This window comes from Nomascus leucogenys, chromosome 10 (assembly GCF_006542625.1).
Source record: "Nomascus leucogenys isolate Asia chromosome 10, Asia_NLE_v1, whole genome shotgun sequence".
Lineage (NCBI taxonomy): Eukaryota > Metazoa > Chordata > Mammalia > Primates > Hylobatidae > Nomascus > Nomascus leucogenys.
In genome coordinates this window covers 69,019,790-69,044,671 of record NC_044390.1, presented here as the reverse complement: position 1 = coordinate 69,044,671, position 24,882 = coordinate 69,019,790, and the positions used below count along the sequence as shown (strand labels likewise).

Below are 24,882 nucleotides of genomic sequence, written 5' to 3'. Positions count from 1 at the left end.
CTGACTTCCCAGCCTCTACTCTGCTTTAACAGCAGACAAGGAACTAAGCCATTAGGAGAATGATTGGGGGCGGGGAGCAAACACTAATATAGATGCTGGTCAGTGTTTAACAGCCAGCTTTGGAGGGTGCCTGGTTTGTGGCATTTGCCAATTTCCATGGTGAAAATACTCTCAACATGTTAAAATTCAAGCTACCAAAAGAACCAAAACAAAAAAACGAAATAAATAAATAAAAATAAATTTGGACTACCAAACTGCAGGTCACTGAACGTGGAGTTGGAAGAGAAGCACACAGTCCACGCTCAGGAGCAGACACCAGCTAGCTCCAGCACGCCATGGGAATGAACCAGCATGGTGATGAGAAGGCATCATTATGCCTTTGTTGCAGACCCGAAAAATGTAAACTAGGCAAGATCTTAGAAACTCCTCAAATGCTATAATTGTAAAACCTTTCTGCCAAATACTGCCATGGTAAATCTGATTATTTTTCGGGATGACCGAGGCTGTAACACCCAGCATCAATGCCTGAGTATCAATAGCCCACATTCCTACACCTTTGCACTACAACAGTACAATACAACAGTGTTGATACAACAAAAATTCATAACCAGTTGTTTAACACCCAGCTTTTCAAAGTTTTTTCTTTTAACTCCACAGATAGCTATAGAATTTACTCACTCATCAGCAAAATATTTGTTAGATATAATCTGAGTCACAAATTCCCAAATCTATCAGATAACAATTATCGGTTTGTGATTTATTTACACTAAGTGTAGAATTCAAAGAGGTGAGGATATAAAAAATAAATAAAAATAATTTTAAAAATAAAAAAAAATTCCACTCAGTGACAAAGCAGTACCAATTTAATTAGCTGAAACTTTGCTCAAGAATAGTTCATGAAAACTTTCCAAGAGGCAAATGAAGATGCGAACATTTCAAAACTTTTAAGAAAAATAGCGTTCGCCCATTACCATTTTCAAGATGAAAGAAGGCTGGGCGCACATTAGCTCACACCTGTAATCCCAGCAATCTGAGAAGCCAAGGCAGGTGGATCACTTGAGGTCAGGGGCCCGAGACCAGCCTGGCCAACATGATGAAACCCCATTGCTACTAAAAATACAAAAAAAAAGAAAAAAAATTAGCCAGGCATGGTGGTGGGCGCCTGTAATCCCAGCTACTCAGGAGGCTGAGACATAAGAATCTCTTGAACCCAGGAGGTGGAGGTTGCAGTGAGCCGAGATCGCGCCACTGCACACCAGCCTGGGCAACACAGCAAGACTCTGTCTCAAAAAAATAAAATAAAAAATTAAATAAAAATGAAAGAGCTCTTACCTCTCAATGAAAAATGTTCTTATGTCTTTCCGTGTCTGATCTTATATATTAAGTAAATATTTTTTATTTTTGTTGTTTTGTTTTTTGCTTTTTTGGACAGCATACATAAGTAAATATTAAGTCACATCTTCTGGTGATATGGGAATCCAGATAAGTAAACACTAAGAGGTAACCAAGAGACCCTGTGAGTAACCTCTTTTTATTTATTTATTTTTTTAAGCTCAAGCTAAATGATTCCATCATGCAAGGGCAGAGGTAGTAGTATTTGGTTGGCCTAACTGTGCCTGGGTGCCTGATTCAGTAAACTGGAGAATGAGTGCGAGGCGAAGCCAGTTGCTTCCCAGCCTGGCAGCAGTAGTCTCTCTACCCAGCTCCTACCACATCATTCTGCACCACACAGTTTCTGCAGTGTAGTGGGCCCTGCCCAGCTCCACTCACCACCTGATTTGCCTCCTTGCTAATAAGGCACTTTCTGGAAACTGTAAAGAGGACAAGGCCAGCAAATTGTTCATTTGCCTGTGGTTCAGAAGCTGTTGAGGCTGTTATGTGTACACAGTTATTTTAGGGGTAGGTTGTGCCTAGGAAATCCGTTTATGTCCAGGAAATGCGTTTATGTCCACATTTCCTGTATTTACATTTCTGCAAGTTAAGCAGACTGTGGAAAATTCCAAGTCGTTTGTGTAACATCCTATTTCAAACTAATTTATGATGTTAAGCTAGTGAATAATCACTTGATACTGAAAGGAATGAAAACGATACAAAGAAAACATCCTGGATAATAGAAGACTTTCCGAAGCTTGGTCAAACTTTGTTCTTTAAGTTACTGGATACACAGGATTTAAATACTCCAAAGCCTTGAATTATGGTTTATTGGAGGAACTTAGATGCTAACAAACTGCAACATCATGTGTGTCTCCAGCCTGAAATTTATTAGATTGTTCCAAACTCATAGGCTAATTGCTTGGATGATTGATAGGGACTTAGAATCTAAAAAAACCATAATTCCCCAGTATAAAGAGACCATTATTTCCTTTATCTTTATAATATTTAAATATATTATTTAAAAGGGATAAGTACGGAATAAAAAGTCATACTACATTTTATTAGCTACTTTTAGTTACAAGAGCTAACTTTCTGGCAGCTTCACTTGGTGATGACTGTTTTAGAACGAGGGGGGCAGGCCGGGCGCGGTGGCTCACGCCTGTAATCCCAGCACTTTGGGAGGCCGAGGTGGGCGGATCACAAGGTCAAGAGATCAAGACCATCCTGGCCAACATGGTGAAACCCCATCTCTATTAAAAGTATAAAAATTAGCTGGGCGTGGTGGCAGGTGCCTGTAGTCCCAGCTACGCGGGAGGCTGAGGCAGGAGAATTGCTTGAACCCGGGAGGCGGAGGTTGCAGTGAGCTGAGATCACGCCACTGCACTTCAGCCTGGGCGACAGAGCAAGACGCCGTCTCAAAAAAAAAAAAAAAAAAAATAGAATGGGGGTGCACCCTTCAGCTATATCAACTATTCTGAAACTTAAAAAGAATTTCCTACTGACAAATACAAACACCTTGTTTTTTTCTCACTACCCACAAGCAATTTTGCCCTCTCTCCATCAGAGTTCCCTTTTGTTCACACATATAACACGTTTTTAAAGGATATTTTGAAAAGACTGTAGAGAGGCAATTGTGGACCAGGGAGACTGAAGGAAGCTATTTTAGCAGTTTGTCCAGAGATGACAGTGGCTTAGCCCAGTATGGTGATAAACAGGGAGATGAACGTGGTTTGATTTGGAAAGTTATTTGAGGGGAATCTCTAGAAACCATCCCCACATGGACTCCAGTGGCTACAAGTACCAAAAAAAATAGGGCCGGGCTCAGTGGTTCTCACCTGTAATCCCAGCACTTTGGGAGGCCAAGGCGGGCAGATCACCTGAGGTCAGGAGTTTGATAGCAGCCTGGGCAACATGGTGAAACCCTGTCTCTACTAAAAAATACAAAAATTAGCCAGGCATGGTGGCACATACCTGTAACCCCAGCTACTCGGGTGGCTGAGGCAGGAGAATCGCTTGAACCCAGGAGGCAGAGGTTACAGTGAGCCAAGATCGTGCCACTGCACTCCAGCCTGGCCGACAGAGTGAGACTTCATCTCAAAAAATAAATAAAAATCAAAAAAAAAAAAAGAAAAAGAAAAAACTAGAAATGAACACTTCCTTAGCAACTACATTCTGCCAGGCACATCTTACTTGATCTTCATAGCATTAGAAAGTACTCATTACTGGCATCTTTCTTTTATTATTATTATTATTTTGAGACAGAGTCTAACTCTTGTCATCCAGGCTGGAGTGTAGTGGCACGATCTCGGCTCACTGCAACCTCTCCCTCACGGGTTTAAGCAATTCTCGTGCCTCAGCCTCCCAAGTAGCTTATAGGCACTCACCACCATGCACGGCTAATTTTTGTATTTTTAGTAGAGACGGGGTTTCATCATGTTGGCCAGGCTGGTCTCAAACTCCTGACCTCAAGTGATCCACCTGCCTTGGCTTCCCAAAGTGTGGAGATTACAGGCGTGAGCCACCATGCCCGGCTCACTATTGCCATCTTAAAGATGAGGAAACAGTCTTAGAAAACTAACTTGGTCACAGAGTAAACAAGGAAGCCAAGCTGTGCATCTAGAACTCTCCAATTTCCTTTTTTCTTCCCTTCCCTTCCCTTCCCTTCCCTTCCCTCCCTCCCTCCCCTTCCCCTCCCCTCCCCTCCCCTCCCTTCCCTTCCCTTCCCATCTCTTTTCTTTTCTTTTCTTTTCTTTTCTGAGTGGAGGTTTAATAGGGAAAAGAAAGAGAAAGGAAAACAGCTCTCTCACAAGAGGGGACTTCCAAGAGGAAAGAACCCTACAACTCTCTAATTTCAATGGAAACAATTTAGGAACTCTTCTCTGCTGTGCTATATTACATTTCTTTAAAGTTATTATTATTTTCATGTGAGTTTACATGTTGTACATTTCAATCAGGGGTGTATCAGCTATTTCTTCTGGAGCCAGCTATGGTGTCCTTGGCTCACAATAACTCTTCAATGAATGTTCTTGATAGAATGAAAGGCAATTACTGTGAGGTAAAGAGGACTATGAAACTTTTTTTTAATTGAGATTGAGGCCGGGCACAGTGGCTCACACTTGTAATCCCAGCATTATGAGAGGCTGAGGTGGGAGGATCTCTTGAGCCCAGGAGTTCAAGGCCAGCCCAGGCAATACAGTGAGACCCCGTCTCTACAAAAAAAACAAAATTAGCCAAGCATGGTGGCATGTTCCTGTAGTCCTAGCTACTGGGGAGGCTGAGGTGGGAGGATCACGTGAGCCCGGAAGGCAGAGGCTGCAGTGAGCTGAGATCATGCCACTGCAATCCAGTCTTGGCAACAGAGTGAGACCCTGTCCCCCAACCAAAAAAAATTGAAATGTTTGAAAGTTGTCAGCCCTGCATCAGTCAAGACTTTTGAGCAATACTCTAATGCCTTTTTAAAAGGAAAAATAGAGGAAAAATATTCATAATTTTACTTAATTCAGTGAGAACAAAAGAATTTGTTCTTCCTTCTTCCTTCCTTCCTTCTTTCCTTCTTTCCTTCTTTCCTTCTTTCCTTCTTTCCTTCTTTCTTTCTTTCTTTCTTTCTTTCTTTCTCTTCTTTCCCTCTGTGGCCCAGGCTGCTATCTGCTCAGCTCGCTGCTGCCCGCGCCGCGGACTGCGTGGGACTGCCGCCGCGCGCCACCGCTGCCTGCTTTTTCCTCTTTGGCTGCAGGCGCGCGGTCGCCATGTTGGCCACGCTGCTCGCCAGCTCCTGAAGCCGAGTGCTCTGCCCGCCTCAGCCTCCCGAGCCCCTGCCCGGCCACCACCCCATCTGGGACGTGGGGAGCGCCTCTCCTGGCTGCCCCGTCCGGGAAGAAGTGAGGAGCGCCTCTGCCCGGCCGCCCCATCCGGGAAGAAGTGAGGAGCGCCTCTGCCCGGCCGCCCCGTCTGGGAAGAGGTGAGGGGTACCTCTGCCCGGCTGCCCCGTCTGGGAAGTGAGGAGCGCCTCCGCCCGGCCGCCCCGTCCGGGAAGAAGTGAGGAGCGCCTCCGCCCGGCCGCCCCGTCCGGGAAGAAGTGAGGAGCGCCTCTGCCCGGCCGCCCCGTCCGGGAAGAAGTGAGGAGCGCCTCTGCCCGGCTGCCCCGTCTGGGAGGTGAGGAGAACCTCTGCCCGGCCACCCACCGTCTGGGAAGTGAGGAGCGCCTCAGCCCGGCCGCCCCGTCTGGGAAGTGAGGAGCGCCTCTGCCCGGCCACCTATCGTCTGGGAGGTGAGGAGCGCCTCTGCCCGGCCGCCCCGTCCGGGAAGAAGTGAGAAGCGCCTCTGCCCGGCCGCCCCGTCTGGGAAGAAGTGAGGAGCGCCTCTGCCCGGCCGCCCCGTCAGGGAAGTGAGGAGCGCCTCTGCCCCGCCACCCACCGTCTGGGAAGTGAGGAGCGCCTCTGCCCGGCCGCCCCGTCCGGGAAGAAGTGAGGAGCGCCTCTGCCCGGCCGCCCCGTCCGGGAAGAAGTGAGGAGCGCCTCTGCCCGGCCGCCCTGTCCGGGAAGAAGTGAGGAGCGCCTCTGCCCGGCCGCCCCGTCCGGGAAGAAGTGAGGAGCGCCTCTGCCCGGCCGCCCCGTCCGGGAAGAAGTGAGGAGCGCCTCTGCCCGGCCGCCCCTTCCGGGAAGAAGTGAGGAGCGCCTCTGCCCGGCCGCCCCGTCCGGGAAGAAGTGAGGAGCGCCTCTGCCCGGCCGCCCCGTCTGGGAAGTGAGGACCGCCTCTGCCCGCCCGCCCCGTCCGGGAAGAAGTGAGGAGCGCCTCTGCCCGGACGCCCCGTCTGGGAAGTGAGGAGCGCCTCTGCCTGGCCGCCCCGTCCGGGAAGAAGTGAGGAGCGCCTCTGCCCGGACGCCCCGTCCGGGAAGAAGTGAGGAGCGCCTCTGCCCGGCCGCCCCATCTGGGAAGTGAGGAGCGCCTCTGCCCGGCCACCCATCGTCTGGGAAGTGAGGAGCGCCTCTGCCCGGCCACCCATTGTCTGGGAAGTGAGGGGCGCCTCTGCCCGGCCACCTATCGTCTGGGAAGAAGTGAGGAGCGTCTCTGCCTGGCCGCCCCGTCTGGGAAGTGAGGAGCGCCTCTGCCCGGCCGCCCCGTGTCTGGGAAGAAGTGAGGAGCGCCTCTGCCCGGCCGCTCCATCTGGGAGGTCTACAATGGAGGCCAGAAGCAATGTGGGGGCTGGATGTGGTGGCTCACGCCTGTGGTCCCGGCACTCTGGGGGGCGAGGCGGGTTGATCACTTCGGGCTAGGAGTTGGAGACCAGTCTGGCCAACTTGGCGAAACATGAAAAATACAACAGACAAACCAACCAACCAACTCAGTGACAACAAAACAGGTCTACCCTGGAGTCATACTCTAATTTTTTCTATTTTCCTCCCTTTCTGATCCTTTATCCCACTTTCTTTTTCTTCCTCTTCCTTCTCCCTCTTCTTTGTCAAATAGAGGATTGAGTTATTATCACTGATCCACATAAAGTCCCTCTCTACCTTATTTTAACTCCCACCCCCCATTTCTATTCCCCGACTTCCCATGTGTAACCTTCCTAATATGTTTGATACGCATCTTTTTGTTTGTATGTATTTTTAGAAAATGTTTTTTGTTTTTGTGTGCAAAAAAAAATTAATAAAAAAAAAAAAAAAGAAGTTAAGAGGGCTCAATCCTAAAGCCAACTAAAAAAAAAAAAAAAGAATTTGTTGGCCGGGCGCGGTGGCTCACGCCTGTAATCCCAGCACTTTGGGAGGCCGAGGTGGGCGGATCAGCTGAGGTCAGGAGTTCGAGACCAGCCTCAACATGGAGAAACCCTGTCTCTACTAAAAATACAAAATTAGCCGGGCATGGTGGTGCACGCCTGTAATCCCAGCTACTCGGGAAGCTGAGGTAGGAGAATTGCTTGAACCTGGGAGGTGGAGGTTGCGGTGAGCCGAGATCGCGCCATTGCACTCCAGCCTGGGCAACAAGAGCAAAACTCCGTCTCCAAAAAAAAAAGAATTTGTTGTACCCAAATGACAGGGAAAATTTAAATCAGAGGACAGAGGAGAAATTATATATTTACAGTAGACTCAGGCTGAACAACACTGCATCCATCACCCTCAGTTAATTTTGGGGCTGGAAAAGTTTGGGATCTTTACTTTTCTTATTATGCTTTTCTTAGAATTAACTAATTTCACATGTTTGTGAAATCAATATTCAATTATAAATGATCATCTCAAAAATAATACTTCTCAGCCAGGCACAGTGGCTCACGCCTGTAATCCTAGCACTCTGGGAGGCTGAGGTGGGTGGATCACCTGACGTCAAAGAGTTCGAGACCAGCCTGACCACATGGTGAAACCCTGTCTCTACTAAAAAATACAAAAATTAGCTGGGCATGGTGGCAGACACTGTAATCCCAGCTACTTGGGAGGCTGAGCCAGGAGAATCGCTTGAACCCAGGAGGAGGAGGCTGCAGTGAGCTGAGATCACACCATTGCACTCCAGCCTGGGCAACAGAGCAAAAACTCTGTCTCAAAACAATAATAATAATAATACTTTTCTAGCTAAAGGTTTTAAATGGCATGCCTGTCTTTTCATCTTTGTGACACTATAGATTAGAAATACTATGAGGTTATAATCACTGCACTGTAAAAATTGATATGTCATTAATATCATGTCAGAATATGTGATTTTATGTACACGGCCCCCATTAACTGACTATTTTTTATTCTAGTACCCATTGTTATGGCTGAACAGGAAAGCCAACATCACCACTGCCTGAAATTCTGTGTAGTCTCAGTAATCAAAAAAGTTGGTTTAAGCAAAAGTCATTGGCCGGGCGCGGTGGCTCAAGCCTGTAATCCCAGCACTTTGGGAGGCTGAGGCGGGCGGATCACGAGGTCAGGAGATCGAGACCATCCTGGCTAACACGGTGAAACCCCGTCTCTACTAAAAATACAAAAAATTAGCCAGGCGTGTTGGCAGGCGCCTGTAGTCCCAGCTACTTGGGAGGCTGAGGCAGGAGAATGGCGTGAACCCAGGAGGTGGAGGTTGCAGTGAGCCGAGATCGCGCCACTGCACTCCAGCCTGGGGGACAGAGAAAGACTCCGTCTCAAAAAAAAAAAAAAAAAAAAAAAAGTCATCAAAAATTAGGGCCAGGCGCAGTGGCTCATGCCTGTAATCCCAGGACTTTGGGAGGCTGAGGCAGGCAGATCACTTGAGGTCAGGAGTTCAAGACCAGCCTGGCCAACATGGTGAAACCCCACCTCTACCAAAAATACAAAAATAAGCTGGACATGTTGGTGGGAGCCTGTAGTCCCAGCTACTCAGGGGGTTGAGGCCAGAGAATCGCTTGAACCCAGGAGGCAGAGGTTGCAGTGAACCAAGATTGCAACACTGCACTCCAGCCTGAGTGACAGAGTGAGACTTCGTCTCAAAAAAAAAGTCTTCAAAACTTGTATGAATGAATACATACCACAAACATTTTATTTTAACTTAAAGTGTATCAGTGTATATTCATTTGCCCACCTGTGGATGTAGACCAATGCCGTTACAAGAGTATGGGTCCACTATGTCTTCTTGGCATATAAATCACATCTACTCTGAATCATCTCATTTCCAATTTTGGTTTCCTTAAAGTGGAGGGAAGTCTTAAAAACACTTTTGAAGCAATTTGAATTCAGACTCCTTCCAGTTTTCCTTATACTTGTTTCCTAAATCTTTACAGTTGTCAGATCAATTACTAAAAGGACTGCAAATTTTTTTTGGACAATTTGTCTCTTTTTAATCTTTCCAAAGCATTCAACCAGTTTTTTTTTTTTTTTTTTTTTTTTTTTGAGACGGACTTTCACTCTTGTCGCCCAGGTTGGAGCGCAATGGCACAATCTCAGCTCACTGCAACCTCTGCCTCCCAGGTTCGAGTGACTCTCCTGCCTCAGCCTCCCGAGTAGCTGGGATTACAAGCGTGTGCCACCATGCCCGGCTAATTTTGTATTTTTAATAGACAAGGAGTTTCACCATGTTGGCCAGGCTGGTATTGAACTCTTGACCTCAGGTGATCCGCCCACCTCGGCCTCCCAAAGTGCTGGGATTACAGGCATGACCCACCGCATCTGGCCCAACCAAATTTTTTTAGAATTTATAATTCTATTTTTGCCTACACAGATCAACAGTTAATATGTATTGTGTTAAGTCACACAGTTACAATACAAAATACAACTGGCATGAACACAAATACAATTTGGGAATAAATACAATTGGCATTTGGTAAGAATACAAAGACATGCTTAAGAGAAGCAAGTACCTACAGAGTGGCCCTCACAGGAAGGAGTTTTGAGGGGTCATTGCTTCAGTCAGTGCATTTCTCAAAGAACATTTTTCAAAGTGCATTTTTCAAAGAACAAATTCATCAGTTAACCCAGCAAGCTGATTAAGTTGAGGCTACTAAATAAAAAAGCTTCTGATATTACATTCACATATAAAGCGATCACTTCTAAAATTAGCTCCCAATCAAACATCCTTTCTTATCCAGACCAATGTGGACTGGCCCCTTGATAATACTAATAGCAAGTGCTTCTACACACTATGTTCTTCCAACGGGGTGTTAATGAGTTTTCTGTGAGTTCATGTTAATAATGAAGTATGTGCAATTATTAACCAATAGAGAAGCAGAGAGAAGTCAAGTAACCTGTCCAAAGTTCTACAGCTGGAACACATAATAGAACCATACCCTAATCCAGACTGTCTGTTCCAAAGCTGTGGCTCTTAATCATGCTATGTTCCCTCTCAGTATTATTATTAAATATTGTAAATAGTCAACAATGCAAGTCAAATCGACCACAAACTGGGACCGCAAATCTTCTGAAACACAGGGATTTCGTTTCTAACTGTGCTGGAAAACAGAACTGCAACAAAAGTCAATGAACAATGAGATGCTGGCAGAATCAGTTAACAATTAAAGAGGAGGAAACTAACAAGGTTAATGAAACAGGGCCATATGACACAAATTATCTTGTTCAACATTCAACCAATATTTACCAAGTGCCTGCAATGTGTCAGGCTCTGTCACAAATGCTGTGGACAAACCCCAAATCTCTATCTTCATGGAGCGTACATTTTGTGTGAGACAGGCAATAAACAAGATCAATATCCTTACATATAGATTAAGAATGGCCACTGGGAAGCCGGGCGCAGTGGCTCACACCTGTAATCCCAGCACTTTTGGAGGCCGAGGCGAGCAGATCACTTGAGGCCAGGAGTTCGAGACCAGCCTGGCCAACATGGTGAAACCCTGTCTCTACTAAAAATACAAAAAATTAGCTGGGCATGGTGGCAGGCGCCTGTAGTCCTGGCTACTCAGGAGGCTGACACAGGAGAATCACTTGAACTGGGAGGCAGGGGTTGCAGTGAGCTGAGATCATGCCACTGCTCTCCAGGCTGGGCAACAGAGCAAGACTTGGTCTAAAAAAAAAAAAAAAATGTCCAGTGGGAAAATCGGAGTCTTCAGACATTTTTGCAAAAATGAACCTCTGCATATCCCCCTTCAAAAGCTAAATGTGGTTCATGGGAAACCTGATGTTAAACCATTCATAGACAGCCTGCTCCTGGGGCACGGTTTCGTAGTAGCAGAGCAGCTCCCTCCCTCGATTTGAGCTACTGAAAGTCAGCACTTGACACAAGGGTTTATCAAAAACAAACAAAAAGAGAAGAAGGAAACTTTCTTTAAAGTTAAATGTGAAATGAAAGACTTACTATAATATAATCATAAAATTGTATTGGAAAAAGAATGCAAGGCTGGGCGTGGTGGCCCACGCCTGTAATCCCAGCACTTTGGGAGGCCAAGGCGGGAGTTCAAGACCAGCCTGACCAACATAGAGAAACCCCATCTCTACTAAAAATACAAAATTAGCCGGGCGTGGTGGCGCATGCCCCTAATCACAGCTACTCGGGAGGCTGAGGTGGGAGAATCGCTTGAACCAGGAGGCAGGAGGTTGCAGTGGGCCGAGATTGTGCCACTGCACTCCAGCCTGGGCAACAAAAGCGAAACTCCATCTCAAAAAAAAAAAAAAGCATTTTCTCTATGAAGATCAGCATCTGAAGAATTAACACATACTTGTCATAACCCAAAATTTGTGATTGTTATATAAATGCAAGTTAAAATCGTTATTTTCCTAATTTTTAGTATCATTTTTGAAGTTAAAGACCTGACCAAACTTCTTTTACTTCATTTACTCTGCAATTTTGTTCCTCCTTTTAAAGTGGCTTGATTCTAGGTGACCCAGTTTTCTGTCATCAACTACTGAGCAGAGACTGTGGGGTCATGAGGTAGAACAATATGGGTGGCCAAAGGCCACAATCTATCCCATAAAACTGTATTCACACAGAAAGTGAGACGTGCTAATAAAGAGAAAAGACAGGATCTGGAATTGGCAACACTGAAGAGTAAAGGATCACAGAATATCATGAGCAAGATATGGCAAGAGACACATGCCAAAAAGAAGATGGAAGAGGCCAGGCGCGGTGGCTCACGCTTGTAATCCCAGCACTTTGGGAGGCCGAGGTGGGCGGATCACGAGGTCAGGAGATCGAGCCCACGGTGAAACCCCGTCTCTGCTTAAAAAAAAATACAAAAAATTAGCCGGGCGTGGTGGCGGGCGCCTGTAGTCCCAGCTACTCGGAGAGGCTGAGGCAGGAGAATGGCATGAACCCGGGAGGCGGAGCTTGCAGTGAGCTGAGATCGCGCCACTGCACTCCAACCTGGGTGACAGAGCAAGACTCCATCTCAAAAAAAAAAAAAAAAAGAAGATGGAAGACAGTGGTCTATCAGCTGGAAAAAGTTAATAATTTGATAAGAAACTATAACAAGTTAAGCATGATTTGGCTTGAGAATGTGGGTGTGGCCTTGTGCAAATCTTCTTTTTTTTTTTTTTGAGACAGGGTGTCACTCTGTCACCCAAGCTGGAGCGCAGCAGTGTGATCACAGATCACTGCAGCCTCAGAGTCCAGGCTCAAGTGATCCTCCCACCTCAGGCTCCTGAGTAAGTGGGACTATAGGTTCATCCCACCACGCCCAGCTAATTTTTTGTATGTATTGTAGAGACAGGGTTGCACCATATTGCCCATGGCTGGTCTCAAACTCCTGGACTCAAGTGATCAGCCCACTTTAGCCTCCCAAAGTGCTGGGATTACAGGCATGAGGCACCGCACCCGAGTGCAAATCTAAACTAATTTTTTGAGATTAGCTTTCACTTGTCCTTCCTTTTCATATGCTTTTGTTAATGGTTTCAGAATAAGAAATATCACTTTATGCTATCCTAACTTGTTATATCTCATGATGGTTGGTCCCACGTTTTTAATTTTTTTTTTCTTTTTTTTTTTTTTTTGAGAAGGAGTCTTGCTCTGTCACCAGGCTGGAGTGCAGTGGCACAGTTTCGGTCCACTGCAACCTCCGCCTCCGGGTTCAAGCAATTCTCCTGCCTCAGCCTCCTGAGTAGCTGGGACTACAGGCGCATGCCACCACGCCCAGCTAATTTTTGTACTTTTAGTAGAGATAGGGTTTCACGATGTTGGCCAGAATGGTTGCGATATCTTGACCTCGTGATCCGCCCGCTTTGGCCTCCCAAAGTGCTGGGATTACAGGCGTGAGTGAGCCACTGCGCCTGGCCTCATGTTTTTAATTTAATTTTCTGATAGGAAACATTCATGCCGGGCACTGTGGCTCACGCCTGTAATCCCAGCACTTTGGGAGGCTGAGGCGGGCAGATCACGAGGTCAGGAGATCGAGACCATCCTGGCTAACATGGTGAAACCCCGTCTCTACTAAAAATACAAAAAAAGTTAGCCGGGTGTGGTGGCACATGCCTGTAATCCCAGCTACTCAGGAGGCTGAGGCAGGACAATCGCTTGAATCCGGGAGGCAGAGGTTGCGGTGAGCCGAGATCGTGCCATTGCACTCCAGCCTGGGCAACAAGAGTGAAACTCCATCTCAAAAAAAAAAAAAAAACCTATTCATTTGGCTAAAAAATAAAACAAAAAGGTATGCCTTATAATCATCCTTTTTCCCCATCTGCCAATGTCTCACTGACGTTGACCTACTCCTCCCTCCATCACACAGATAAACCACTTTTATTAGTTTCTTTATGCAAGCTACTGCAAATATATATTATTTGTCTCCTCTTTTTTCTTAACTAATGAGAGCATATGTTGTTCTGCATCTTGCTTTTTCCCATGTAACAATGTATCTTGGAGATTTTTCCATATAAGTGTATTGACATAAAAAGAATCTGCTAGGTACAGAGAGCTTTCACTTGAGGTAATATGGTTTAATATTTATTTAGGCAATTCTCTACTGATGGTCATTTGTAGTTTCCAATCTTTTGTTATTCAAAGCAATGCCCTGAGTAACTTTGCAGAAATGCCGTTCTTCACATGGGCATGTCTACCTATAGGATAAATTTCAAAAAAAAAAAAAAAAAAAAAAAAGGCTGTTGCATCAAATGATGGGGGTGTGTGTGTGTATCTGTCATTTCCATAGATATTGCCCAAGTCCCACCATGGATACTGAAATCAATTCACGTTCCTGTAAGCAATGTATGAGAGAGACTGTTTCCCCATATTCTCACCAGTACTAGTATCAAACAGTTGGGTTTCTGCTAACCCAGTAGATCACAACTGGCATCAGTGAGTTTTAATTTGAATATTTATTCCTATTCATAAAGTTGAGTATCTTTTCATATGTCTAAGAGCCATTTGCCAATTTATCCAATATGCTGAAGAATAACAATGCTACAAGGAGAAAGTATCTGATAAGGAAGCTGATTCTAAATGTCATACTGGGGAGAGGTCCTCCTTATGGTTGTGGCTCTTATTTAAAGTGTTCAACTGTGCTAAAAACATTAGACCATCAGGGGCCAGGCGCGGTGGCTCACGCCTGTAATCCCAGCACTTTGGGAGGCCGAGGCGGGCGGATCACAAGGTCAGGAGATCAAGACCATCCTGGCTAACATGGTGAAACCCCGTCTCTACTAAAAAAATACAAAAAATTAGCCGGGTGGGGTGGCGGGCGCCTGTAGTCTCAGCTACTCGGGAGGCTGAGGCAGGAAAATGGTGTGAACCTGGGAGACGGAGCTTGCAGTGAGCTGAGATCATGTCACTGCACTCCAGCCTGGGCGACTGAGCAAAACTCCATCTCAAAAAAAAAAAAAATTAGACCATCAGAATGGCTGAACAATGTTAGAATGTAAAAGGAAACTCATCCTGAGGACTTTCAAATCACTGACTAGCCACCAAACTGAATGGTCATGTCAAGCTTTTCCTTAAGGGATCTGCCCTGTCCTGGGGTAAAGAGTGAGTGCCCAAGAAATATTCATTCAGCAAATATTGAGAGCTTTCATGGATCTTACAATCCAGCGAAGGGAGACAGAAAATAAACATAATAAATAAGTTAAATCACATGATTTGTTAGAAGGTGATACGTGCTGTGGTGAATAATAAGACTGGATATGGGGACCAGTAGTGCTCAGGAGCAATTTTTATAAAGGGTGATCAGGGCAGGTCTCATCAAGATGATAACATTTGAACAAAGGAGGTAAGTGAAAATGTCTGCAGGAAGGTAACATTTGAACAAAAGAGGTAAGTGAAAAATAGCTGCAGGGAGAACACCTGGCAGAGGGAACAGCCACCACAAAGGTCTTGAGAAGGACGGGTGCTTGATGTGTTTAAGACACAAGGCCAGCATGGTTGAAGGGAAGTACAAAGAGTAGGGATAGAGGAGAGGAGGTGATGAGCTAAGAGATACCATCAGCCTGGCATGGGGTTGCACACTTTTAATCCCAAGTACTCAGGAGGCTGAGGTCAGGGGATTGCTTAAGCTGTGGAGTTCAAGACCAGCCTGAGCAACATAGCAAGATCCCATCTCCAAAAAAAAACAAAAAAAAAAGAGATAAGGTTGAATATTTCAGGGCCAGTGGATAAATGTAGAGTTATCACTTCTCTATGTCTGGTTCTTTTATTTTTTTGAGAAAGAGTCTCACTCAGTCACCCAGGCTGGAGTGCAGTGGCTCTATCTCGGCTCACTGCAACCTCTGCCTCCCGGGTTCAAGCAATTCTGCCTCAGCCTCCCGAGTAGCTGGGACTACAGGCGCACACCACCACGCCCAGCTAATTTCTGTATTTTTAGTAGAGATGGGGTTTCACCATGTTGGCCAGGATGGTCTCGATCTCTTGACCTTGTGATCCACCAGCCTCGGCCTCCCAAAGTGCTGGGATTACAGGCGTGAGCCACCATGCCCAGCTGAGCAGCTCTTTACTTTTACACAAGTCTAGAAGGATCTATCCTGCTTCAGAAGCAAGATGATGGCACTTGGGCCTGAGATGTGCCATGAGAAACCAAGCTTAGGTTTCTTCCAAGCATAATACCAGATGGGAGGGCCAGGCATGGTGGCTCACGCCTGTAATCCCAACACTCTGGGAGGCCAAAGCAAGGGGAATGCTTGAGCCCAGGAGTTTAAGACCAGCCTGGGCAATATAGTGAGACCTTGTCTCTACTGAAAATAAAAAATAGAAAAAAACAAAAGGCCAGATGAGAACATCTCCTTGATACACATAACATCTCTTCTTTCATAGGCAAAAACCACCACCATTACTGCAAATTTGCACTATTCTACCTATTGCTCTCTTCCCTGCATCTTTTAAATGCTAGTTCCCTGGGAACACTGGCTCACACCTGTAATCCTAGCATTTTGGGAGGCCAAGGCAAGAGGATCATTTGAGGTCAGGAATTTGAGACCAGCCTGACCAACATAGTGAAACCCTGTCTTTACTAAAAATACAAAAAAATTAAGCCAGGTGTGGTGGTGCACGCCTGTAATCTTAGCTACTAGGGAGGCTGAGGCAGAAGAATCACTTGAACCCAGGAGGCAGAGGTTGCAGTGAGCCGAGATTGTGTCACTGCACTCCAGCCTGGGCGACAGAATGAGACTCTGTCTCAAAAAAATAAAAAAAATTTAAAAAATGCTAGTCCCCTCTTGCTCGATCTTTGTTTCCCCTTTCTCCACACTCCTCACCCCCACCCAAAAAAAAAGACAAAAAAAAAAAAAAACACAGAACATTGCTCACCAGACAGAATGGCTGCAGGCAAAAAGACGCCCTACATTTTCTATCATAGCAGTAACAAACCTTGGGTGTCACCAACCTTATCATCCGTTCACCAACCAATGCATGTCCAGAGGGGTCACACTACTTAGATAAGGATGGATGGTTCTAACGTTTAAAGAATCCTGCCACTGTGAGAAAGGCACTGAGCTGGAACCCACATAGGAGGATCAGACCATTGTCCCTGGCACTGAAGTGCCCCTCGGGAAAGGTGGAGGCCAAAGCACAGGAAAAGTGAAGGGGTAAAATAACACAAAAGATGTCACAAGTTGTTGACAAGTTGAGGGCTTTGGGGTCACAGTGCCCAGAGGTGTGTCTGGTGCAGCTCCAGAGAATTTAAGCCAGACTCCCAGAGATCTGGGGGCAGCACAGTGTTGCTTTCTGCATGGCTGGGTGTGAATTCTGCTCCTACCATTAACTAGTGTGATATCAGTGTCACGTTGATGATATTTCATCAACTTTACACCACCGCTCCCTTGCAGGAATAATGAGCCCAAACATCCACTTCGAGGGATGTTAGGATGCAGAAGTGAAAATAGTGGCTGTTTAGCATATACCTGGATCTACCCCTTGTATAATATATGTCATCTATCAGGACCCATCTTGTTTCAATATCGCCTAAGAACGTCCGGCTGAGATTCTGTCCCATACCCAGACTGAAAGCTCTACCGTCTATCCTGAACCTCTCCTTGCTGCCACCCTGTTCCATGCTCCAGGTACAGGCAGAAGTGCTCAGCGCCGCACCCGCTGCCTCCCTAAACATCCCAGGCTGTCGGGAGCACCTCTCCTCCCGCTCACACCTCGGCCTGACCACCAACGACGCCCCCAGCTGGGTCCAGACGCCTTCCCTCCCCATCGGCAGCGCTCCCTGTAGTCCCTGTGCCTGCTCCTGGGGCCCTGGGGCCCACCCTGCCACTCACCTGATGTAGGGGAGGAAGGGATTGACGTGCCTGGAGAGCACGGCGACCACGTAGGAGATAATGAAGGCGGCTGACGACCAGGTCACCAAGAGGAAGGGGAGGAAAGCCATTCCCTTCAGGAAGCGCAGCATCACGCCGCCGCCGACGGAGTGCGACGCCCGGGCGTCGGGTTGCTCCGGGCTGCCTGGAGGCGGCGGCCGGGCGCGGACGGTCACGGACGGTGGGAGGGGAGGCTCCGCGACTGCCGGGACAGGCCCAGCCCCGGAGGGAGGGGAAGCGCGAGGAGCGGAGGGAGGGGAAGCGCGAGGAGCGGAGGGAGGGGAAGCGCGAGGAGCGGAGCGAGGCTGCTGGCCGCGAGGCTGCTGGCGGCGAGGCTGCTGGCCGCGAGGCTGCTGGCGGCGAGGGTGCCGGCCAGAGTCGGTGGGGCGCGGGCTGCCCGGGCTTGTTGCGAAACGAGTGAAGTCACAAAGCAGCCCGGCAGGGTCGGAGGCGCGCGGCGACCTCCCAGCGGACGCGACGCCGGAGCCGCCGGAGGGGACGCGGGGGTCGGGTTCCTTTCGCTTTTGGTTCGGACACTCGGCGGGAGCCGGGTTGGGAGCGGGCGGGCGGGCGGCGTGGGGTCACTGGCGAGGACGCCCGCTCTGGCATTCCCAACCTGGCCCTACCGCGGTGGCTCTTGCGCAACTCTGGAGAAAAGGATTTATTTCTCCCAACACCTCCCTCCCGGGGGATTTCCGGAGTGCCGTGTCTTGCACCCCGAGGGCGCCCCCTCTGAGGTCCCGCCGCTGGCGCGTCGCGGCAGAGAGAGTGGCCACCGCGTGGTGACACCCACGCCATCCGGTCGCGCTGCCGCTGCGGGGGTCGGGCAGAAGTGTTCAGTGAGGTTCGCCAGGCCACGGGGCGCAGATGTGGCTCCGACCTCAATGGTGAACACCCGAAAACCCAGACAGGGTGGGAACGGGTGGGGTGGAGAGTAGGCGGGTGGGGTGCGGGGCAGGTGGGTGAGACTGCGCCCCAGGGAGCCGGGAGGCCCATTGTGCTGCTTTCCAGGAGAGCGCACCTGGAGAATATTTCCTGGAAGTAAGATTTCCCAGGCCGGGCGCTGTGAATAGCCATCACTTTGGGAGGCGTCCAAAAGCCATCACTCCTGGAATGCCATCACTTTGGGAGGCCGAGGTGGGAGGATCGCTTGAACCCAAGAACTAGAGATCAGCCTGGGTAACATAGCGAAACCCTGCTTCTACAAAAAAAAAAAAAAAAGAAAGAAAGAAAGGAAAAAAAGCCAGTTGCAGTTACTCAGGAGACTGAGTTGGGAGGATCACTTGAGCCTGGGGGTCGAGGCTGCAGTGAGCCTTTATCACTCCACTTCACTCAGCCTGGGTGAAAAAGCAAGACCTTGTCTCAAAAAAAAAAAAAAAAAAATCCCCTTTCTGCCCTCCCGGTTCTGGAGTAGCCCAGACTTGGAGCCTTGGCCTAAGATGATTAATGGTGACTTGATATATTTCAAGCCCTGTGAAAGGGATTTGTGTTCTGGAGGCACTTATAAGCACATGATTTTGATAGTTTAGGGAGTCTGAGCCCAACATATGTGGTCGAAATTGTTGGGTCATTGGTGACCAAAGGTAGGTTCCTTTCAGCCACATACACATTTCATGGGTGCCATGCTAGGCTACAAAGATGAAAATAATAGTACCCTCAGGACTAGGACACTGATAGATCAAAATAACAAAATTAGGCCGGTCGTGGTGGCTCATGCCTGTAATCCTAGCACTTTGGGAGGCCAAGGTAGGTGGATCACCTGTGGTCAGGAATTCGAGACCAGCCTGGCCAACATGGCGAAACCCCATCTCTACTAAAAATACAAAAAATTAGCCAGGCACCATGGCTCGCGCCTGTAATCCCAGCTACTCAGGAGGCTGAGGCAGGAGAATCGCTTGAACGTGGGAGGTGGAGGTTTTCTCAGCTGAGATCACACCACTGCACTTCAGCCTAGGTGACAGATCGAGACTCTGTCTCAAAAATATAAATAAATAAAAACAAAATAACAAAATTATGTTATGTGGTTTATTAAATGGAAAGGAGAGGGTTTTAAAAAATAGAGACATGCCCAGAGCTGAGAGCCAGGGGCCTGGGCTCAGATGAAGGACCAGGGAGGTTTTCTGACAGATGACATCAGAGTTTTCAAAAAGGAAATAATTACTAACCAGGCAAAGAAAAATGAGATTAGCATTCCAGGCCTGAAAACAACTGGAGGAAATGCATACACAGAGCTTGCTTCCCTGGGACTATGAAAGCACTTAAATAAGTGTGAGGCAGCAAATGGAGAGAGGAACAAAGAGGCCAAGTCACCAGAATCCTGCTGAGAATCTTGGATTATTTTTGGTATTAAGGAGAAAGTAGGAACATGGGCAGACTAGTATTTCAAGAGATCACTGTGGCTGTGGAGTGAGTGCCCGCCATACAAAACAAAGTAGAAAATTTAAAATAAGGCTTTTTAGAAATCACAAAAGCTGGCCAGGCGTGGTAGCTCACAGTTCTATAGTCCCAGCGCTTTGGGAGGCCGAAGCCTGGACAATATAGTGAGACCCGCACCCATATCTACAAAGAATTTAAAACTTAGCTGGGTGTGGTGGTGCATAACCTATGGTTCCAGCTACATGAGAGGATTAGGTGGGAGGATCACTTGAGCCCAGAGTTCAAGGCTGCAGTGAGCTATGATCACACCACTGAACTCCAGCCTGGATCACAGATCAAGACTCTATTTCAAAAACAAATAAAAATTAAAAAACGGTCAGGTGCAGTGTAATCCCAGCATTTTGAGAGGTTGAGGCAGGCACATGACCTGAGGTCAGGAGTTCGAGACCAGCCTGGCCAATATGATGAGGCCCCCGTCTCTGTTGAAAATACAAAAATTAGCTGGGCATGGTGGTGCACGCCTGTAATCCTAGCTACTCAGGAAGCTAAGGCATGAGAATCGCTTGAACCTGGGAGGCAGAGATTGCAGTTGAGCTGAGATTGCAGCCACTGCACTTCACCCTGGACAATAGAGCGAGACCCTGTCTTAAAAAAAAAAAATGGCCAGGCACAATGGCTCACGCCTGTAATTCCAGCACTTTGAGAGGTGGAGGCGGGTGGACCATGAGGTCAGGAGTTTAAGACCAGCCTGGCCAACATGGTGAAACCCGGTCACTGCTAAAAAATAGAAAAATTAGCCAGGCATGGTGGCAGGCACTTGTAATCCCAGCTACTCAGGAGGCTGAGGCAGGAGAATTGCTTGAACCTGGGAGGCAGAGGTTGTGGTGAGCCGAGACCGTGCCATTGCACTCCAGCCTGGGTGACAGATAGAGACTCTGTCTCTAAATAAATAAATAAATAAATTTTAAAAATAAAAAATAAAAATCACAAAAGTTAGCAACCATGGTTTCATTGTAATCTCTACCTAGGTTTCTGTGTTCTGAAAATCACTCTATTCTTCCCTTTTTTCCTTTCCTGCCCTACTACTGATTCATCAGACTAAAAAAAAAAAAAAAAACTCTCCCTAAGCAAAGAAATTATAATATCAAAGGGAATTCACCTGTTCATCTTACCCTTCTGCTGCTTATGTAATTCCCTTAATTAAGCAATTCAATTGGCTAATCACTTTTAACACAAATATAAGAATTGTCTGGCCAGGTGTGGTGGCTCACACCTCTAATCCCAGCACTTTGGGAGGCCGAGGCGGGCGGATCACGAGGTCAGAAGATCAAGACCATCCTGGCTAACACGGTGAAACCCCCGTCTCTACTAAAAATACAAAAACAAAATTAGCCAGGCGTGGTGGCCGGCGCCTGTAGTCCCAGCTACTCGGGAGGCTGAGGCAGGAGAATGGCGTGAACCTGGGAGGCAGAGCTTGCAGTGAGCCGAGATCACGCCACTGCACTCCAGCCTGGGCGACAGAGCAAGACTGTCTCAAAAAAAAAAAAAAAAAAAGATCTGAGGCCGGGCATGGTGGCTCACGCCTGTAATCCCAGCACTTTGGGAGGCCAAGGTGGGCGGATCACCTGAGGTCAGGAGTTCGAGACCAGCCCAGCCAACGTGGTGAAACCTCGTCTCTACTAAAAATACAAAAATGAGCCGGGCGTAGTGGTGGGCTTCTGTAATCCCAGCTACTTGGGAGGCTGAAGCAGGAGAATCGCTTGAGCCTGGAAGGCGGAGGTTGCAGTGAGCCGAGATCATACCACTGCACTCCAGCCTGGGCAACAAAGAGCAAAACTCGGTCTCAAAAAAAAAAAAAAAAAAGAGTTGTCTGACTATAGAGCTAACAAGAATTTGTCGCTTAAGATGAGTATGTATACATGAGAGCAGAGTACAAGTCTGAGGCGGAGGGAGTCATGGCAGGCCAAGCGTTTAGAAAGTTTCTTCCACTCTTTGACCGAGTATTGGTTGAAAGGAGTGCTGCTGAAACTGTAACCAAAGGAGGCATTATGCTTCCAGAAAAATCTCAAGGAAAAGTATTGCAAGCAAGAGTAGTCACTGTTGGATCGGGGTCTAAAGGAAAGGGTGGAGAGATTCAACCAGTTAGCGTGGAAGTTGGAGATAAATTTCTTCTCCCAGAATATGGAGGCACCGAAGTAATTCTAGATGACAAAGATTATTTCCTATTTAGAGATGGTGACATTCTTGGAAAGTACATAAGCTGAAATGTCACTATTGAAATGGCATCAACGGGAGGCTGCCCATTCCACTGAAGTTCTGAAATCTTTCATGTAAATAATTTCCATATTTCTCTTTTATAATAAACTAATGATAACAAATGACATCCAGTGTCTCCAAAATTGTTTCCTTGTACTGATATAAACATTTCCAAATAAAAATATGTAAATGAGTGGAAAAAAAGAGTATGTATACATATATGTTTAAAATAAAGACACTATAAATGTAAAAGTTCTGGCTTTTTTTTTTTTTTTTTTTTTAGACAGAGTCTCACTCTGTCGCCCAGGCTGGAGTGCAGTAGTGCAATCTTGGCTCACTGCAACCTCTGCCTCCCAGGTTTAAGCAATTCTTGTGCCTCAGCCTCCCAAGTAGCTGGGACTACAGGCATGCACCACATGCCCAGCTAATTTGTTGTTGTTGTTTTGAGATGGAGTCTCTCTCCCATCATGCAGGCTGGAGTGCAGTGGCACAGTCTCTGCTCACTGCAACCTCCACCTCCCGGGTTCAAGCGATTCTCCTTCCTCAGCCTCCCAAGTAGCTGGGATTACAGGCATGCGCCACCATGCCCGGCTAATTTTTGTATTTTTAGTAGAGATGGGGTTTCACCATGTTGGCCATACTGGTCTCGAATTGCTGGCTTCAAGTGATCTATCGCCTCGGCCTCCCAAAGTGCTGGGATTACAGGCGTGAGCCACTGAGCCTGGCCCTTCCCAGCACTTTGGGAGGCCGAGGCGGGTGGATCACCTGAGGTCAGGAGTTCAAGACCAGCCTGGCCAACATGATGAAACCCCACCTCTACTAAAAATACAAAAATTAGCTGGGCATGGTGGTGCATGCATGTAATCTCAGCTACTCAGAGGCTAAGGCAGGAGAATCTCTTGAACCTGGGAGGAGGCAGTTGCAGTGAGCCAAGATCACACCACTGCACTCCAGCCTGGGTGACAGAGTGAGACTCTATTTCAAATAAATAAATAAATAAAATATAAGTAAATAAATAAAATGCTACTCCAGTGAACACAAGAACAATAAGAAAGTAAAACAGCCTTATTCCTGATATGTAGAAACCTTTAGTCTTGTAGATGGAAGATCAAATCTGCCACTACGTTTCCTTAAGCCAAAGCCTAATCCAGAGCAAGGCTCTACCTCTTAGTTCTGTGAAAGCCAAAAGAGGTGAAGAAGCTACGGAAGAAAAGTTTGAAGCCAGCAGAGGTTGGTTCATGAGATTTAAGGAAAGAAGCCATCTCTGTAACATAAAAGCACAAGGTGAAGCATCAAGTGCTAATACAGAAGCAGCAAATTACCCAGAAGATCTAGCTAAGATCATTGATAAAGGTGACTACACTAAACAACAGAAATTCAATGTAGATGAAACAGCCTTCTATTGGAAGAAGATGCCACCTAGGACTTTCACAGCCAGAGATAGGTCAACGCCTGGCTTCGAAACTATCAAAGACAAGCCCTCTTATTAGGGGCTAATGCAGCTGGTGACTAAGTTGTAGCCAGTGCTCATTTACCCTTCTAAAAATCCTAGAGCCCTTAAGAATTATGCTGGCCGGGCATGGTGGCTCATGCCTGTAACCCCAGCACTTTGGGAGGCCGAGGTGGGTGGAACACAAGGTCAGGAGATCGAGACCATCCTGGCTAACATGGTGAAACCCTGCTTCTACTAAAAATACAAAAAATTAGCCTGGTATGGTGGCACGCGCCTGTAGTCCCAGCTACTTGGGAGGCTGAGGCAGGAGAATCATTTGAACCTGGGAGGCAGAGATTGCAGTGAGCCAAGATCCCACCACTGCACTCCAGCCTGGGTGACAGCGAGACTCCATCTCAAAAAAAAAAAAAAAAAGAATTACGCTGAATCTGCACTGTCTGTGTTCTATAAATGAATAACAAGACGTGGATGATAGCACATCTGATTACAGCATGATTTACTGAATATTTTAAGCCCACTTTTGAGACCTACTGCTCAGAAGATTTATTTCAAAATATTACTGCTCACTGACAATGCACCTAGTCACACAAGAGCTCTGGTGGAGATGTACAAGGAGATTAATATTGTTTTTATGCTTGCCAACACAACCATTCTGCAGCCCATGGATCGAGGAGTAATTTCAACTTTCTTTTTTTTTTTTTTTTAAGAAAGGGTCTTGCTCTGACACTCAGGCTGGAGTGCAGTGGCGTGATTGTGGGCTCACTGCAACCTCTACCTACCAGGCTCAAGCTATCCTCCCACCTCGGCCTCCTAAGTAGCTAGGACTACAGGCATGTGCCACCATGCCCAACTAATTTTTTTAAATTTTTTGTAGATATGGGGTTTCTCCATGTTGCCCAGGCTGGCCTTGAACTCCTGAGCTCAAGCAATCTTCCTGCCTCAAAGTGCTGGGATTACAGGTGTGAGCCACCATGCCCAGCCCCTAACTTTCAAGTCTTAGTGTAGAAATACATTTCATGAGGCTATACCTTCCATAGGTAGTGATTCCTCTGATGGATCTGGGCAAAGGATTCACCTTCTGGAAAGGCTTCATCATTCTGGACTCCATTAAGAACATTCATGATTCATGGGAGGAGGTCAAAATATTAACATTAAAGGGTGTTTGAAAGAACTTGATTCCAACCCTCATGGATGGCTTTGAGGGGTTCAAGACTTCAGTGGAGGAAGTAACTCCTCCATTGTGGAAATAGCAAAATAACTAAAATTAGAAGTGGAGCCTGAAGATGTGACTGAATTGCAGCAATCTCACGATAAAAG

General features: G+C 47.0%; 1 protein-coding gene and 1 pseudogene across 1 annotated transcript in view; one reads left to right on the top strand and one right to left on the bottom strand.

Annotated features, from left to right (window-relative positions):
- Window positions 1–17,572, bottom strand: part of DRAM1 (DNA damage regulated autophagy modulator 1) — a 44,869-nt gene extending 27,297 nt beyond the window's left edge. Inside the window, exon 1 of the mRNA XM_003269720.3 lies at window positions 17,442–17,572. Within this exon, the coding sequence (XP_003269768.2) occupies window positions 17,442–17,572 (131 nt within the window). The remainder of the gene's footprint in view (window positions 1–17,441) is intronic.
- A 4,229-nt stretch (window positions 17,573–21,801) lies between these two features.
- LOC115837038 lies at window positions 21,802–22,120 on the top strand (annotated as a pseudogene).
- The last annotated feature ends 2,762 nt before the right edge of the window (window positions 22,121–24,882 follow it).